Here is a 15,652-nt window from a genome sequence, read left to right on the forward strand (position 1 = left end):
CATTGGCCCAGAAGATTGTAACTTTAGAATTAGTGAGTTAATATTTCTGCCTGGCACTTTGCTGGCTGAAATGACAAGTTTTCTGAGCTTGTTCAGCAACAATAGAAAGTGTGACAGAGACTGGAGGTTACTGCAGAATATTTCAGTGATTGAACTATGCTTCTTGTTACCTCAGGAGAGCATAATTTTAACATAAATTAGTAGTCTGGCTGGGACTAGTTTAACTTCTCTGGTGTTTACTGGAATGACAGTGACAGGTTGACTTCAAGTGAAGAGCTCTTCGGGAAAATTTATACCAAAGATTGCTAAATGCAATTTAATAGCATTTGTTGAAATCTGACATTAAAGGGAAATTTCCTTTGATCCCTGTCATGGGAGAGAACCTTTCCATTGCTAATTCCCCTTACTAAAGTCAAATTTTCTTTGGAAATGTGGGGAGATGTCAAGGTGCCTTATTTCCTTTCTGTAAGGAGGGCACCCAGAAATGTCAGTGATGTCTGTTCAGAGCCTCGTAGCTAAGGTAGAATTTGGGCTTGCAGAATTTACAGCACCTCCTGCCACAGCTGAGTAGCCCAAACTAAATGACTTTCCCCAGTTTGCTGCTGCTCAGTGTTTCACAGAATCAGCCACATCACGTGGAGGGCAGCTGTTTGAAATGTGATGCTTTTTCTTCTTGGAGCACAGAGATGCCACCAGGCTACAGGCAGACATATCTGTGTGTAATAGGTTTTAATATTAACTAGACAGCACTTTCCCCAAACATGCATTTATTGCTTTTACTTATTATAGAAACTATCTAGAGTAAGTCAGGCTGAAATTAGAACAATTAATTATATTCATCTTTATATATTATACTGCCTGCAGCATACAAGATGTTAAAGGTTATCATTGTATAATTAGGGTGACTTTTTGCAGAGGGAGAAAATGTCCTTCGTCATCTACAAGCACCTCTTAAAATCCTGTTTTTCCTGCATAAACAAAGAGAATAGTGTTTGATTGAGATCATTAGGAGTAATCTTTCCTCTTTCTTTTCAGAAATGGCCCAGTTGAATAGCTATGACAGCCCAGACACTCCCGAGACAGATGATTCAGTTGAGGTAAAGCAGTAATACACTCACTCTGTCTAGCACTTTTTTTTTCTCTCAAAAGAAGTAGTCTACAGTAAAGAATTAATTATAAGGCAGAGTAATTGTAATTTAAAAAAAAAAAAAGTGCAGACATTTAAAAGCTCATATTAAAACTAGAGTACATGCTCATAAAAATGTGAAAATCTTTTTGCGGTGGTGGTAAAATGCTTAAAATATGCAAATAGGCATTATTACCAAGTTTTGTGGATTTTTTAAATTTTTGGAGTTAAAAATTAAAATCACCTGGAGGAATTCTTTATATTCTTTATATTTTACATTTGGAAAATGTGATGGCTATTGAAAAGAGTTGACTTTAGTAAAACCACTGGAAAACTTTAATTATGTAACTGGCTAGGTTTCAAAGATCCTTATTTTATTGCTTTTTAAAAAAATGTAATATTAAGGAAAAGCCTGACAAAAAGTCCACTGACTTTTTGTGCTAATAATTTGTGGAGGGAATCTGCAAACACCCTATGGATACAGGTGTCCTAAAGCTGAGGACTCCAGAAATTCAGAAATGGATTGAGTTTGAGTTAATGAGTGCCAAAGAAGAAAAGGACAAAAATAATCCCATACAGATTTAAGTCATTCCTGCTCCTGATTTCCATTTTCTTGTTGTCTTTCCCCAGAGCCGTGGGGCCTCCGTCCAGTCGAAGAAAACTCCGTCTGAAGAAGAGTTTGAAACTATTAAATTGATCAGTAATGGTGCTTATGGGTAAGACTTTTAGACTTTGAATTAGAGAAAATGCTATTGTTGTCCTACCCAGCAAAGGGCTATAGCAAGGTTTGGCAAATGTCTGGGTTTTGTGGGGTCCAAAGCATAAAGTATTCCACTTGGGTCTTACAGAGGTTCCACAGTTGTTGTATCTTCTGCATTCTTCTGGGAGATGCCATTTCTTTCATTTATTCAGATTATATATGTAACATATGTGGCTGTTTGTGAGCACTTGAAATGCTTTAAAGAAGTGCTAGAATTACATTGGGGTAAATCTACTGTGAGGAGTAATACATGAGAAAGGCTATTAGATTTTATTATCCATTGAAGAATCAAGTATGAATTTAGTCAGTTACAAGTTTAACCACACACACAAACCTATCCAGAATTTTAAAAGGCAGTTCCTGACTCTTTGCAGTTCATAAATCCTTACCAGTGAGGTCATTAGGCTGTTACTGAAAAGCAGTGATACTCAGTAGGTCATAACAACAAAACCTGAGCATGTGCTTGAGTGTTTTGTGGAAGTGGGTGCTTAGTTAACAACAAATCACTTTTTAAAAATTATATGTGGAAAAAGTGTAAGCATGGGTTTTTTGTGAGTGAAGACACGATGGAGCATATTGAAGAGTCATTATGAGACAAAAAGATTTAAAATCTCTTCAGTCACATTTTGCACAAGCCCCATGTAACTTTGTGAAAAGGAGAGAGAGAAGTGGTAGTTTTGCTGTTAGTCACATGTCTTTATCCTGGGTTTATTTTATAGTCAGTGGCTAGTGAGACACAATACCACGTTAAATGTAATATACTCCAGAGAAAATTAAACAAGTACTGATTCAATAAGGCAGGCAGACTGGATGAAAATTTTATTTGCAAACTGTATTATTAATGTGAAGGAATCTAATGATCTGCAAATGATAGAAGTGTAAGAGATACTTTACTGAAGGAAATCCCTGGTGACCGTGCTGCGTCAAATTAATTTTATGGAGCTTGGAAAGAACTCCCGCTGATTCCATTGATTTTGGACAATTTTTTAAGCAAAGTGGTCACTGTAGTGTTGAAAAATGCATGCTGCTCTGCAATGGTGCTTATGGAAATTTGGTGTTTGAGATATCTCCTTGTTTGTCACATCAGCAAAAATGCTGCTTTATTCTGGAGGGCAGATAGCTTTGGGAAGGGAGCATCATGGGGCTCCTTCTTTTCTAGGGAAGCTTGTCACTGAAACAGGATTTTCTGGAGCCATAGATAAGTCTGTCAGGATCCATGCAAAACGCTAACATCACTGTTTGAATAAACCCAACAAAACCACAAAGAACTCCAAACCTGAGCCCACAACAAAGCAGTTTGAACTGAAAATGGACCTTTTGCTCTCGGTGTGGTTTTGCAGAGCGGTGTATCTGGTGCGGCACAAGACCACCCGCCAGCGTTTTGCCATGAAGAAGATCAACAAGCAGAACCTGATCCTGAGAAACCAGATCCAGCAGGCCTTTGTGGAGAGAGATATCCTGACATTTGCTGAGAACCCCTTCGTGGTCAGCATGTTCTGCTCCTTTGAGACCAAGCGGCACCTGTGCATGGTTATGGAGTACGTGGAAGGTACGGTTGTTGGTTTCCACTCCTCCAAAGGGGCTGTGAATCCCTGATACAACATGTTGGCAGTGAGCTGAGCCTCACTGCTGAGGCCAGAAGTCAGCATGAACTTTCCAGTCTTCGTTGGAAAGGAAACCCTTCCTCCTGTGGGATGGCATGGCTGGATCCATAGCACATTTGCTTGACATTCCACTTAGAAAAAGATTTAAGAGACATAAGTCTTTGTTGTTTAGGAGCCTTTTTAAAAATAAAGTGCCATTTTATGCTGGGGTTGGTTTTCTTCATTGTTTGATTTGCTTATTCTTTGAAATATAATTTGATTTAACTTTATCAGTATATCTTATTATAAGCAATATCCACTGGTGGATAGGATTAATTTCTTATGCCTGGCTTGCTTGACTGAATGTTTGAGAAATAAGATTATAGTTATTGTATCAGTGCTCTTTCAGATAAATTAGTGGAATGAAATCAGATGTATTGACAATAGGAAATTTTAATATTAATTCCTCTTTGCAAGTAGAAATGAAGGTCGACTGAAATGTGTGGCCAGTGTTCCCAAGGAAGCTTCAATCAGGAGTCCACAGACTTATTTTCTTCAAGGCTTCCTTCAGTTTGCAAATGGCATCTGTACAATTCCTGTCCAAGCCTGTCCAACATATATGGATCTCAATTTTCCTAGGATTTTAATATTTGTTTTAAGTTCAAGACAGAGTACAGAGAGATCTTCAGAATTCTTCCTAACAGGGTTGTGAGAGACAGCCTTTAGAAAACCTGGTCTAATCTTGTACTGCAGACCCATAGCTGTTGTTTCTTACTGATATTTGCCATTTCAATGTGCCATTAGTGCAACTGTTTTGTTTCCAGGAGGTGACTGTGCTACACTTCTCAAGAACATTGGTGCCCTACCTGTTGATATGGCAAGGATGTATTTTGCTGAGACTGTTCTGGCACTGGAGTACCTACACAATTATGGGATTGTTCACCGTGACCTAAAACCTGATAAGTAAGTCTTGGGGCCCTCAGAGGGAACAGAGCCAGTCCTTCAGGGGCTTTCTCTGTAGGTAGCAGGACATGGGGGCTGGAGACAGCACTGATCTTCAACAGCATCTGACATGCAGGAGGTTTTATGGAGTCTCCTGCTACTGATGTAGAAGCAGATAGGCACTGTGACAGGGTGGGAAGAATGTCTTCAGGTGTTATCCCAGAGTTGTTACTACATTGATGGTGTTTTGGCAGAAGATAGTCCCCCTCCTAGCTGCCTTGTCTGCTCTGTGATATTTGGCTGCATAGGAGGTTTTTTCCTTGTGTTTAATGGGGGTGTAACACTGAGATCATCCTTTGCATTATCTTTTTGTTTGAAATTGCTTTTGGGAAACAATTAAATAAATGTTGCATTGTTTTACTTCTCTTTCTTTTAGTCTCCTCATAACTTCAATGGGTCATATTAAACTAACAGACTTTGGACTGTCCAAAATTGGGTTAATGAGTCTTACAACTAATCTTTATGAGGGCCACATTGAGAAGGATACCAGGGAATTCCTGGACAAGCAGGTAAGCTGAAAAATTTTGTCTGTTGATGTGGGATCAGATGCAGGATTCTGTCATGGGATAGAATCAGAGTTAGTAGCACTCCTTCTCTGCCTTGATGTTGTGCACTGTAAAATGGGAGGAAAACATACAAGTCCATTCTCATGTTTGTACATAAATTGATATAGTTTGTTATTTCAGCTTCTTGTTTTGGAGTCATGCACTTCAGCTCTTAGTTTAGGATGCTGAAAGGATGGCCCAGGCAGCAGTGCAGGTGTAAACAGAAGTTGGTTTAGGGATGTAACATGGATTGTGCTGAAGGTTGTTCCACGATCTCCCCCTTCTGGTGCTTAGAAAGTTCTTGGCAAGTTTCTATATGTTTCTTGTAATTTTGTCTAACGGCTTAAACATTGATTTTTATCCTCATGATATTTGCTAAGGGTCATTTTTCTCCTTAGCCTTCATTTTGCTAGGCTTAACCAGCTAAGTTCTTGTAGCTAACAAGATAGATTTTCCTTTGATGAATGAATAGCTCTTGCATGTAGCTCTGTTTGAGTTGATATTTTCTGAGCATGGTTGAAGGAACTGTTCTGGATGCAGTCTCACCAGTGCCTTGTATAATGGGATTAAAAAATGCTCCTCTCTTCTGAAAATACCCAGGATCACAGCTGAATTTTTCAGCTGAATTTTTATTTGTGCCAAGTGTTGATTCATAATTATCCTGTGGTGTTGTCTTCCTGTTGTTTTCTGAGTAAGGATGCTTTTTCTAACAGAACTCTCCTAGGTCATTAGATCATATTCTTGTACTTTACAGTAGTACATTTTTTACAACTGTTTTGTTATTGTTGTTGCTGCTTCTAAGCCCCAGGCAATTTAGATCTTCCAAGGTAATTTCCTTAGCCATTGTCCATGCCAGCTGTACCTCCCAAGATTAAGGCTGAAGTGTGTAATCATGCTGGGCTGCTAATTCTGCATCTGTGAAACTAAATTCTGTTAGCACAGAGATGTGAGAGGTTTGTCAAAACTCAGTTCCTGAGAGCTGTAGCTGTGCCAGCAGACATCCATCAAGCTGTCAGACCTAAACACACAGAATATGCATTTTTCCCATATGCTTTCCTGTTCGTGCACCAAAGCACTATTTAGCTGGCATGTCCACACCAGGAGCATTTAATTTCATGTGATGTTATTTCTGTGCAGGTAGTGTCTTCAAATATAGACTCTTGCTCCATGGATGTAGTTCACAGCATGAAGTGGTTAAATGGCAAAACATTAATAACTTCCTTGTAAAGGTCTGAAAGAGAGAAAGAAAGAACGGAAAGAAAAAAGACAGAATAAGCTTTGACATGCAATTGGCAATTTGTAAATTTATTGCTCTCTTGCATGTTTCTCTTGAGGTGTGTGGGACTCCAGAGTACATTGCCCCAGAAGTGATCCTGCGCCAGGGCTACGGGAAGCCCGTGGATTGGTGGGCCATGGGAATCATCCTCTACGAGTTCCTGGTCGGCTGTGTCCCTTTCTTTGGGGACACACCTGAAGAGCTCTTTGGACAAGTGATCAGTGGTAGGTTTCTGCTCTGGCTCTGAAGGGGTTTCAAAATGTGTTGTGAAAATATTGAGGATTCACAGTTTAGTCAGGAAGGACTAAGTATAAAATAATGGGGTTTAATTTTAGTGTTTCTAAATTTCTGTGTCAAAGCAGCTTGCATCTGATTTCAGCTGTGGAAACTTGTGTTGCTTAACATCTTCCTAAATATCTTCCTAAATCATGGTGTGGGAGTCATACAAATCCTTGTGGGATTGAGGAAAAATATATGAGGATTTTTCTGTTCTGTCTTTTAACTTAAATGATGGAGAATTTGAAAGGAGTAGCCACCAACTGGTCTATTTCAGGCTGATTTTGGTTATTGTTTTTGTAGGTCCAAATGCTAGTCAATTAGTAATTTTGAGTAAGTGAAATGAAAGGAAATTCTGAGCACAATACCTTGAAAGTTGTTGTACTCAGTACCTTCACATCTTGTGGCCTTTTATACCTTTCTCATGCATGGAGTTGGACAGACAATTGCTTTGTGTTCACTCAGTGAATATGCCAGTGAAATAATTTTCTATTGGGAATGCTTTCTGAAGCAGTAAATTTTTAACACACTTGGCAAATGTCCTTTGTAAAAAGAAAATTTCATCAAAGCACTAAATATGATGCATGAAATCGTTACCTGTGAATTGTTCTCTCTGTTCCAAGTATAACGACTCTGGAATGTGCAGGCAGGAGATACAGCCACAGTATTGTCACTGCCTTTGTTTATGGATTGTCATGGAAGTCCCATTTCATACTTTATTAATAGAGTCCTTAAAGCTTTTTTTTTTTTTGTCTCCACAAGCACTGCTTGGATTGACAGCAGCTTTAGCTGATGCTGAATTTTATGCATTTTGAAAAATGTCAATGCTTGAATTATATTAAGCTGCTGAATTCAAGGTATTTGCGCTTCTGGGGCAGTTCTCAACACTGCACTTTGAGGTGTAGGAGTATGAATGGTTATTCAAATTAGTTGGGAAGCTGGTAGAAAATGTCAAGTCTCTTTTTGTCCCCAGATGAAATTGCCTGGCCAGAAGGAGATGATGCACTGCCCCCAGATGCCCAGGACCTCATTTCTAAGCTTCTCCGCCAAAATCCTCTGGAAAGAATGGGAACAGGTAAGAGCCTTGTGCACAGGAAAACCCTGCCCAGAAGCAGGGTGTGAGGCCACCTTGCCAGTGATGCACACCCACTCGTGCTGAGGAATGCTGATCTAGAGCTGGGGAGCAGTTTATGCTGGATTCAGCGTGGTGGAGCTCTGGGAATTGGTGCCACGTGTCCATGAGCCAGGTGGATTTTGCTGTCCTGTCTGGGAAGCAGGAAAGGGGCACTGTCAGCTTGGCAACATCACTTCTCTGGTTTGTGCTGTTCCATTATTGGCTTGAGGGTTGTGTCTCCGTTTGAGCAGTGTATAATCAGATTTCTTTGAAGTTCTCTTTGAGTAGAAGCTTAATCCCTGCCATGGATGTGAATTCCTGGGTGTAATAAAGTAAATGAAAACTTTCCCATTCCTAGAGGCCTGTAGTGTAGAATTCTCCAAACATCCAGCAAAGTCTGATCATCTGTTTGGTAAAGTCAGATATGTCTGTCAGTCATTCCGTATTATAGTGTCAGGTTGGAAGTTTTACAAGCCAACACTTCTCATTTCCTCATAGTAAATAATCATAAATAATCTCTAGCTACACTCTTGCTTTAAAGTAATTTGTGCAACACTGTGGCTTCACATGACAGCTCATCTTTCATTGATTTGATTAGTTTAATTTAATTTGGGATTTTCAATTCAGAACTACACTTTAAGGATAAAAAAAAGCTTAGAGATAAATATATAACAATTCCAAAAGGTACATGTATTCAGCAGATTTAGCACATGTGCACACAAGGGTGATGAATAGATCATGAATTAATAATGATATCAGATGGTTTTCACATGTTCTTCTCTACTTAAAATCCATGTACTTGAAAGATGTTGCTGTCATGGAAAAGATGTAGAGTTTCTAGCCTTATAAAAGGAGTTGATGGACTGATTTTTTTTTGATTTCTTATATACCTGTAGTGCTGAGACTGCTGTTTCATTTGGCATGTTGTAGTGCCACTGGCACTCAGCAAACCTTTTATCTCTTTTCCTCTGCTCCTTTCTTTTCTAAAAAGATGGTAGCATCTGCAATGAATATTAATTTCATTTGAAAAAAAATGCATGAATGGGGAGACAGATAGTCTTTACTTTTTCCTTCTGGGTACTCAAGCTTCTGAGCTTAATAACAATAGATACTAATTTAGGAAGATAGGTGAGCCCTGTCTTGTTCTAGGCACATGAATGAGTTTATTCACAACAGTGGAGTTGTAAGTTGTCACTCACATTCTAAGTGGCTCTCAGAGTTTGCTTTCTTTATTCAGTTATGAACAAGATGGTGTTCAGAGTTCGAACATTTTAAATTAAGGTCTTCTTAATCTTGAACTCGCTGTGGAATGCAGCAGCAGATGCTGTCTTCCAGCCTCTGTGTTGTTGCTGAGCAGGAAGAGGAGGTGGGAAGGAGGAAATCTTGTTCAGGTTTTATCCTGCATGACCACTTTGGTAAAAGGATAAATTGTTTCTCAAAATTCCTGGAAAATGTGTGACTTAAAAATACTCGAGTACATTCTCTTAGGCTCTTGATATTTTTAGGGTTTGTTTTTCATGGTATGCAAATGCTGAAAGAAATACTCTGCAATAAAAGGTGCTTATTTCAGGTAGTGCCTTTGAAGTGAAGCAGCATCGGTTCTTTAAAGATCTGGACTGGAATGGATTACTCCGGCAGAAAGCTGAATTCATCCCACAGCTGGAATCTGAGGATGACACAAGCTATTTTGACAGTAAGGCTCGAGATTTGGCCTAAACAGCATCATATTTCTTGTGCATATTTCATTTTTGAAATTGTTAGAGATAAGTCATTTTAGAAATTGAATAAAACGCTTGATGGGAATTGCTTTAAAAAGTTTCTTTTGAATGCCAAGGAAGGTTTCTTTGAAGGCAAATTAATTTTAAATGAAAAAAAGTTGCTGCTGGAGTCAGTTGGCCTTTCACTGGTGCCTGTGCTCCTGCCAGCCATGGGCCTGCAGTGAGAGGTGCTGCCATTGTCATGCTGGGTTCATTAAACTTCTTCCAAAGCATTTGGTAAATCCAAATTCCTTGAGTTTTTGAGCAACATGATCTTTCCCTAGTGACTCTTTTCAGCCAATAAATGTTTTAAAAAAACCCCAAAACAAACCCTAGACCTTGAAGACAAGTATGTGGGGAAAATTCTTAAGAGATTTGAAGTAATTTGAATTATTTTTGCTGCAAGTGTATAGTTTTATTTTAGTATTACTAGCTCTAATGAGATATGAAGTGTCTGTCTGGTGTGTATAAATGTCTGGGAACTGCCATGGTATCAGTGCTGTGTAAGGCTCCTGTTATTTCAAGATAAGCACCAGACAGAGTCAGTGCTCTTGGGAGAGAAGGGAGGAGCATCACAGGAGGGATGGAGAGATCTCTGTTCCCAGAGCCTCTGCTCCCTAACTTTTCTCATTTGACTTGGGGAGCTGAGCAGGTGGAAGGGACTTGGTCAGGGTGAGGCCTTTCCCCCTCTCCAGCTGCACAATGGGATACTGGCTGTTTCAGTTCCCTGAGAAATGGAAATTTCTGCTCTTCATCAATGGAATCTCTCCCATCTTGGCCTGGTTGAATCTGTGTGAAGCACATTTTTTCTGTGCTCCTGTGCTTTGCTGAGAGTGAAAGGCGGGAGAGAGCAGCTGCCTCCAGCCCCTTGACTCTCACACTGCACAAGCAGTGATTCCATTTAGTGCTCTTCCGGTTTGGGGAAGGGGCTTTTAGGCTGGGGCTTGTTTTGAGAGGTAGGATTGGCAGAGAGAAATGGATTGAGAAATCTCTGTGTGGTTGTTGCAGAGAGCAGCTGGAGTCAAGGTGTGCAGTGGGGGCAGAGGTGGGGCTTCCACATGTATTGAGGTTGTACTGGTGCAACGTGCATGGAGAAACTGATGTGGTGGGCTGTCCTCACCACTGCCTGCACTTACAGGATGGGGAAACTTTGGTCACTGAGTTGGGTCAGTGACTGGCAGAGGCCCAGTGCAGCAGCCATGAGCAGATCCTGGTGGATGAAAGCAAAACCACTGGGTCTGTCAAGCCAGAACCATGGGAGACTCCCCAGGTGCCCTGGCACACTCGGTGTCAGGGTGACCTTGGTGTGACTCCTCTACAAAGGCTGGAATTCTCACATCAGGAAATATCTCACATAGACACTGATAGGAGGTGGTGTTGCTGTTATAAACCCTAATGCAGAAAATGTTAGAATGTATAAAAGTAGCTTTCTGGCTGATGTGGTGCAGCAAATTTGGCTCAGTGCAGTTATCAGCTTTCTGTAGCCAAACTTATTAGTGCCCACCCCACAAAATCCAGTGTGGCTGGCTTAGAAATCCAGTGCTGCAAATCTCAAAGCACAAAATCTCTTTGGAAGAAGTTTTTGCATTAAAAATAGCTTTGCATATTGGCTGCTTGCCCATTTTCTTTCACAAAATCTAATCCTTTTCCTAGTTGCAAGAGGGAAAAGAAGAGATTTTCTTTTGGGTAAATATTTTTATTTTTTCAAGTAGGCTTGTATGTATGTATGCAGGACAGACTTCGTATAATCAAAAAGCTGTTTATTGGGAAGCTGGACACTGAATTGTTTCCATGTTTCCTTCCACGTCATTGTTTGCTGGAAGAAATATCCCTACAATGAAGGGTCTGCAGGATTAGGCACCTTTTGAGTATCAGCTGCTTCCAGAATGGAATACAGCTGACAGGATAAGATAAATTCAGTGCCAAGGAGATATTCTTCACTGGCAATTGCACGGGATGAGCAAAAACCGGCTGGATATGTTTCAGTATTACGGGAAATACCCTGCATGGTGTATAAATATTCCAAGTTTTTTAAGCAGACCAGTAGCAATGCTTGAGGTGTGAGTTGCCAGCACTCCCCCACTGATGGAAGTGCCATGTCTCGTTCCCAGCCCGTTCAGAACGGTACCAGCACCTGGATTCAGAAGAAGAGGAGGACACTAATGATGATGATCACGTGGAAATTCGGCAGTTTTCCTCGTGCTCACCCAGGTTCAGCAAGGTAGGGATGTGCTAAGCTGTTGAAAGAAAACAATCTAGAGAGGAACACACTTTCTTTGCCTCCTATGGGGCAGATTTTAATCATGTGGATGCTCTGTGGGGTCTCATGGTGGGTAGTATTCAGTGAAGAAAGAAAACACTGCATGAGTTGTTTATTCTGTGGTAGTTTGTGGCTTGTTAGAAGGTGAGTACCAGAATAATTGGAGAGTGACATTTTATATTTCTTAATATTTCACCAATATGCAGGGCATTGTGTAGTTCTCTTCTGCATCTGATGCAGTCTGATGTTTTCACCAATGATCTGGATGCTGGCACAGGGAGTATCCAAAACTTGCTTTGAGCAGTGTCCTTCTAAAAGGACCTTCCATAGGTGACAAGATGATTTTGGGAAGAAAATCAATTCTGACATTTGGAATAAGGATCTAAAATCAAAGGGGTAAGAACATCAGTGAAGTTTACATCACTCATTGTCTCAAATACAGCCTGAGGAGCAGAAGGCAAGGTGACAATTTCAAAGAGAAGGGTCTCAGCACATAGTCCTTCACAAGTTAGATGCACCAAATTCTGGAAGCAATAATTTTCCATACTGGAAAATTGTACTGGGCAATGTTCTTGAAAAAATGGAGTCCAGAGGAAAGCAATGAGAATGACCTGAGTTCTACAAAACATAAAATCTTGGGTGTTTTCAAATACATAACTAAAAGGAAGGGACTACATTGGTCTTCCTGATAAAATATAATATGTTTGGGAGGGGTAGAAGGGAGAAAAAATGCTGTTTTGAGGCAGCCACTTCATGAATTGCATTTTCCTCTTACTGACATGGGAGAAGGAATTTTACTTAGGAGCTCTGAAAGGTATTTTGGTTTTTCACAACAGTTCCTCCAGTTTTCCACTGCTGAAGTCAGATTTTAAGGACCAGTTTGTTCTTTGTCCTCAACCAGGCTACAGTGGTTTAAATAACAGTTACTCTTAATTTAATGGAGTTGCTCCTGATTTGCATCACTAAAAGTATGTTTAAAATTGGACCTGAGGATTAGTTGGTGTTTTGAAAAAGTTCTCATGAGTACGTAAGAGTTTCTTTTCTCTGCCTTTTCTCATCATGAGTATTACTCATTTGTTAGACTGAAGCTTTTCTTTAGGGTTCAATGTTTTTGCCACAAAAAGAAAAAGTTCACTTTTAATGAATTTATTTTAAGACCTGGAAAATTATACAGCATTTGTAATGTGGGAGGCATAAAAGGCTCATTATATTTTGAAATTCTTGTCTGACAATTCAGCCATATGATTTATTAATAGTTATCTTGTTGATGCTCTGAATTTTTAATAACATTATTTTCATTAATCTCTTCTTATGTAAATTAGGTCCACAGTCAAGTGTAGTTTTAAAAGGATGGATTTTTTTGCTTAATCATTTAATTATTTAAAGACGGCTGTAAAACCAAGAAAGGCACTTTCATTAAGCTGTCAGCATTATAGTAGATTCCTTGAGGAGGGCAGGACTTTTTTGTTCTGAAATAAGCTTGGGGCAATGCTGATAGACTGATAATGAAATGGGGTCATGAGCATGATGCCTATCACTGAAGTGAATTTGTGTAGTAAGATTTCAAGATCCAGATGCCAGCCTTCAAGAGTTGTGCAGCTGTCTTTAGCAATAGGTCCTCTTGGATTTGAGAATTGTTAAAACCAAAACTCAAAGTATTATTTCATGAAGTTTGTCAGTATTTCTGTTGTGTTTGCAAAGTAGAGTTATTGGGTGCTGTTGTAGAAAAGCATTTTAGTGTTTCTGAGGCTGGGCCTTTTTCCTTTCCTCCTTGGCACACCTTGAGCATGTCACACGTGCACTGTTACTTGGTCAAAGAACATTACCAAGCTCAGGCTTTCAGGAGGAAATTTCAAGAGGAGATTTTTCCCCTTGCTCAGAAAAGGCCCCTGGGTTGCTTTTCCCTGCTCAGAAGGATCTTGCTGCCCACAGGTGTACAGCAGCATGGAACGACTTTCCATCCACGAGGAGAGGAAGACTCCACCACCAACCAAGCGTAGCCTGAGCGAGGAGAAGGACGATCGGCTGGACAGCCTGGGGGGCCTGAAGAGCCGCGACCGCAGCTGGGTCATTGGCTCCCCTGAAATGTGAGTGCTCTGCAGCTGAGTCTTCTGTTCTCCAACAGCAGCTAAGAAAGGCCAGCCAAAAGTTTCTATGACCAGTGTTTAGTGAGGAGAGCTTCTTGTGTTGTATTTCTGCAAGAGAAGCCTGGATTGGATAGCTAAAAGTGAATGTGCAGAACCTCTACAGTTCTAAAATGTATCTAGTTAAGTACTAACATCTAATTCTGTAGCAAATATTTTTAATGAATTTAAAGGTATTCTAACCTTAAGGGCAGGTTTTGTATGTTACGTCAGACATGTACCCACATCAGTTTTTTTCTTAAATTAATGCAAATTCTGGTGTTGCCAGACTTTGACCTTTTGTTACAAAGCAGAGAAATCATTAGGAAAGTTCAAAGTTTCGAAAGTTCAGAATATGCCCGAAAAATCTTGTGCTCTAATAAAAAATGTCAGTAAAATATATGAATACCCACAATTTGGATACCTGCCATGTTTCTGGCATTACTGAAAGCTTACTTTATAAAAGGGATGTCTCTCATTTTGTGCAACCCCTGTAAAACCTTTACACTAATGTTTGGCATTACAAAAAGCACAAAATGTGGCTCTGACCTAGTCTGTATGACTCCCTTAAAAATGTTTTACAGATTGCACTCATAACTGAGGTGCACTTCATTTTGCATTAGGGCTTCCTGGCTTCTAATTTAGAGGAACTTCGAAAGAAAAATTCAGTGGATTCCAAAAGGAACATGGAAGATGATTTGCATTTTACAAGTGTGATTTTTAAAAAAAATAATATTGAATACCATGTTCAGATGTCACTCTTGCACCGAGGTCGGGGCAGGAACAGGCGAGAGGCAGGATCATAGAAAAGGCAAAGAAGGCTTTATTCAAAAGAACCACGTGGTTTTTATAGAGTGGTACGATAGATTCTATTCTATTGGCTAACTAACAGAAACATCTTTCTCACTCTCTGTCCTTGAGAGGAACAGAAAAATAACGTACAAAAAACACCACCTGCAAATTGTTTATAGCCAACAAGTTATCACATCTTTCCAGCTCCCTAAAACTTCTCGCAAGCTGTTGTGAGAAACTCTCGCCATTTCTCTCTCTCTGTCCCATGCCATCCACATTCATTGTATTGTATTTTTCTTTGGGTTTATCCCTTCCTTTCCTAGAAGTTGGAAATCTAAACTCAGGCAATGCCCCAAGCCTTTGTTGTTTCAACTCCCAGGGTTGTAGCTTGGCCATGATACTTCACCATTAATTGGTTTCCTACGTGTGGGTTGGGTCTATGTCCTGTTTTCACCCTTCCAAGCTGGTCACAGCCTGGCTCACCCGGGGCCCTGTCTGGTTCTGCCCGCAGCCTGCGCAAGCGCCTGTCCATGTCCGAGTCCTCGCACACGGAGAGCGACTCCAGCCCGCCGCTGACGGTGCGGCGCCGCTGCTCGGGGCTCCTGGACATGCCGCGCTTCGCCATCTCCGCCGAGGACGAGGGCGCCGCGCTCAAACGGCCCCAGTCCGAGGGGATGCTCCTGTCCACGGTGCAGGCGCGCGAGGGGCTGCCCCTGCCCATCCCAGAGCAGCCTGTGGAGCACGAGCTGCAGCTGGAAGGGGATGCTGGAGCCACCACCCCCTCCACGGCTACCGGCAGCACCTCAGCACTGGCAGGTACATGCTTGGTGTGGGGCATCCTGCTCTCCAAGGTTGTGTTACCTTGCAGAGATGAACTCTGTAAAGCTGGCTCTGGGTGTCAGGGAATGTGAGTGCCTCATGCTATGTAGATATTTTAGTGTAGTTTTGTGGATGTGCTTGACTTTGAAATAATGCCAGTGGTTTCATCGCCTCAGAATTGCATCCTAGATTTCAGTGCTGTCACTTCAAATTGATTTT

The 15,652-nt window shown here is 40.7% G+C and overlaps 1 protein-coding gene across 4 annotated transcripts in view; it reads left to right on the plus strand.

Moving 5' to 3' along the window:
* The window catches only part of MAST2 (microtubule associated serine/threonine kinase 2), a 186,573-nt gene that overhangs the window by 156,716 nt on the left and 14,205 nt on the right, over positions 1–15,652 (plus strand). For all 4 annotated transcript variants that reach the window (XM_064720422.1, XM_064720419.1, XM_064720420.1 and 1 more), the window contains 11 exons: positions 1,036–1,097; positions 1,757–1,842; positions 3,227–3,435; positions 4,294–4,432; positions 4,848–4,980; positions 6,351–6,516; positions 7,542–7,643; positions 9,253–9,375; positions 11,551–11,660; positions 13,632–13,786; positions 15,126–15,430. In XM_064720422.1, the coding sequence (XP_064576492.1) occupies positions 1,036–1,097; positions 1,757–1,842; positions 3,227–3,435; positions 4,294–4,432; positions 4,848–4,980; positions 6,351–6,516; positions 7,542–7,643; positions 9,253–9,375; positions 11,551–11,660; positions 13,632–13,786; positions 15,126–15,430 (1,590 nt within the window). The remainder of the gene's footprint in view (positions 1–1,035; positions 1,098–1,756; positions 1,843–3,226; positions 3,436–4,293; positions 4,433–4,847; positions 4,981–6,350; positions 6,517–7,541; positions 7,644–9,252; positions 9,376–11,550; positions 11,661–13,631; positions 13,787–15,125; positions 15,431–15,652) is intronic.

This window comes from Zonotrichia leucophrys, chromosome 8 (assembly GCF_028769735.1).
Source record: "Zonotrichia leucophrys gambelii isolate GWCS_2022_RI chromosome 8, RI_Zleu_2.0, whole genome shotgun sequence".
Classification (NCBI taxonomy): domain Eukaryota; kingdom Metazoa; phylum Chordata; class Aves; order Passeriformes; family Passerellidae; genus Zonotrichia; species Zonotrichia leucophrys.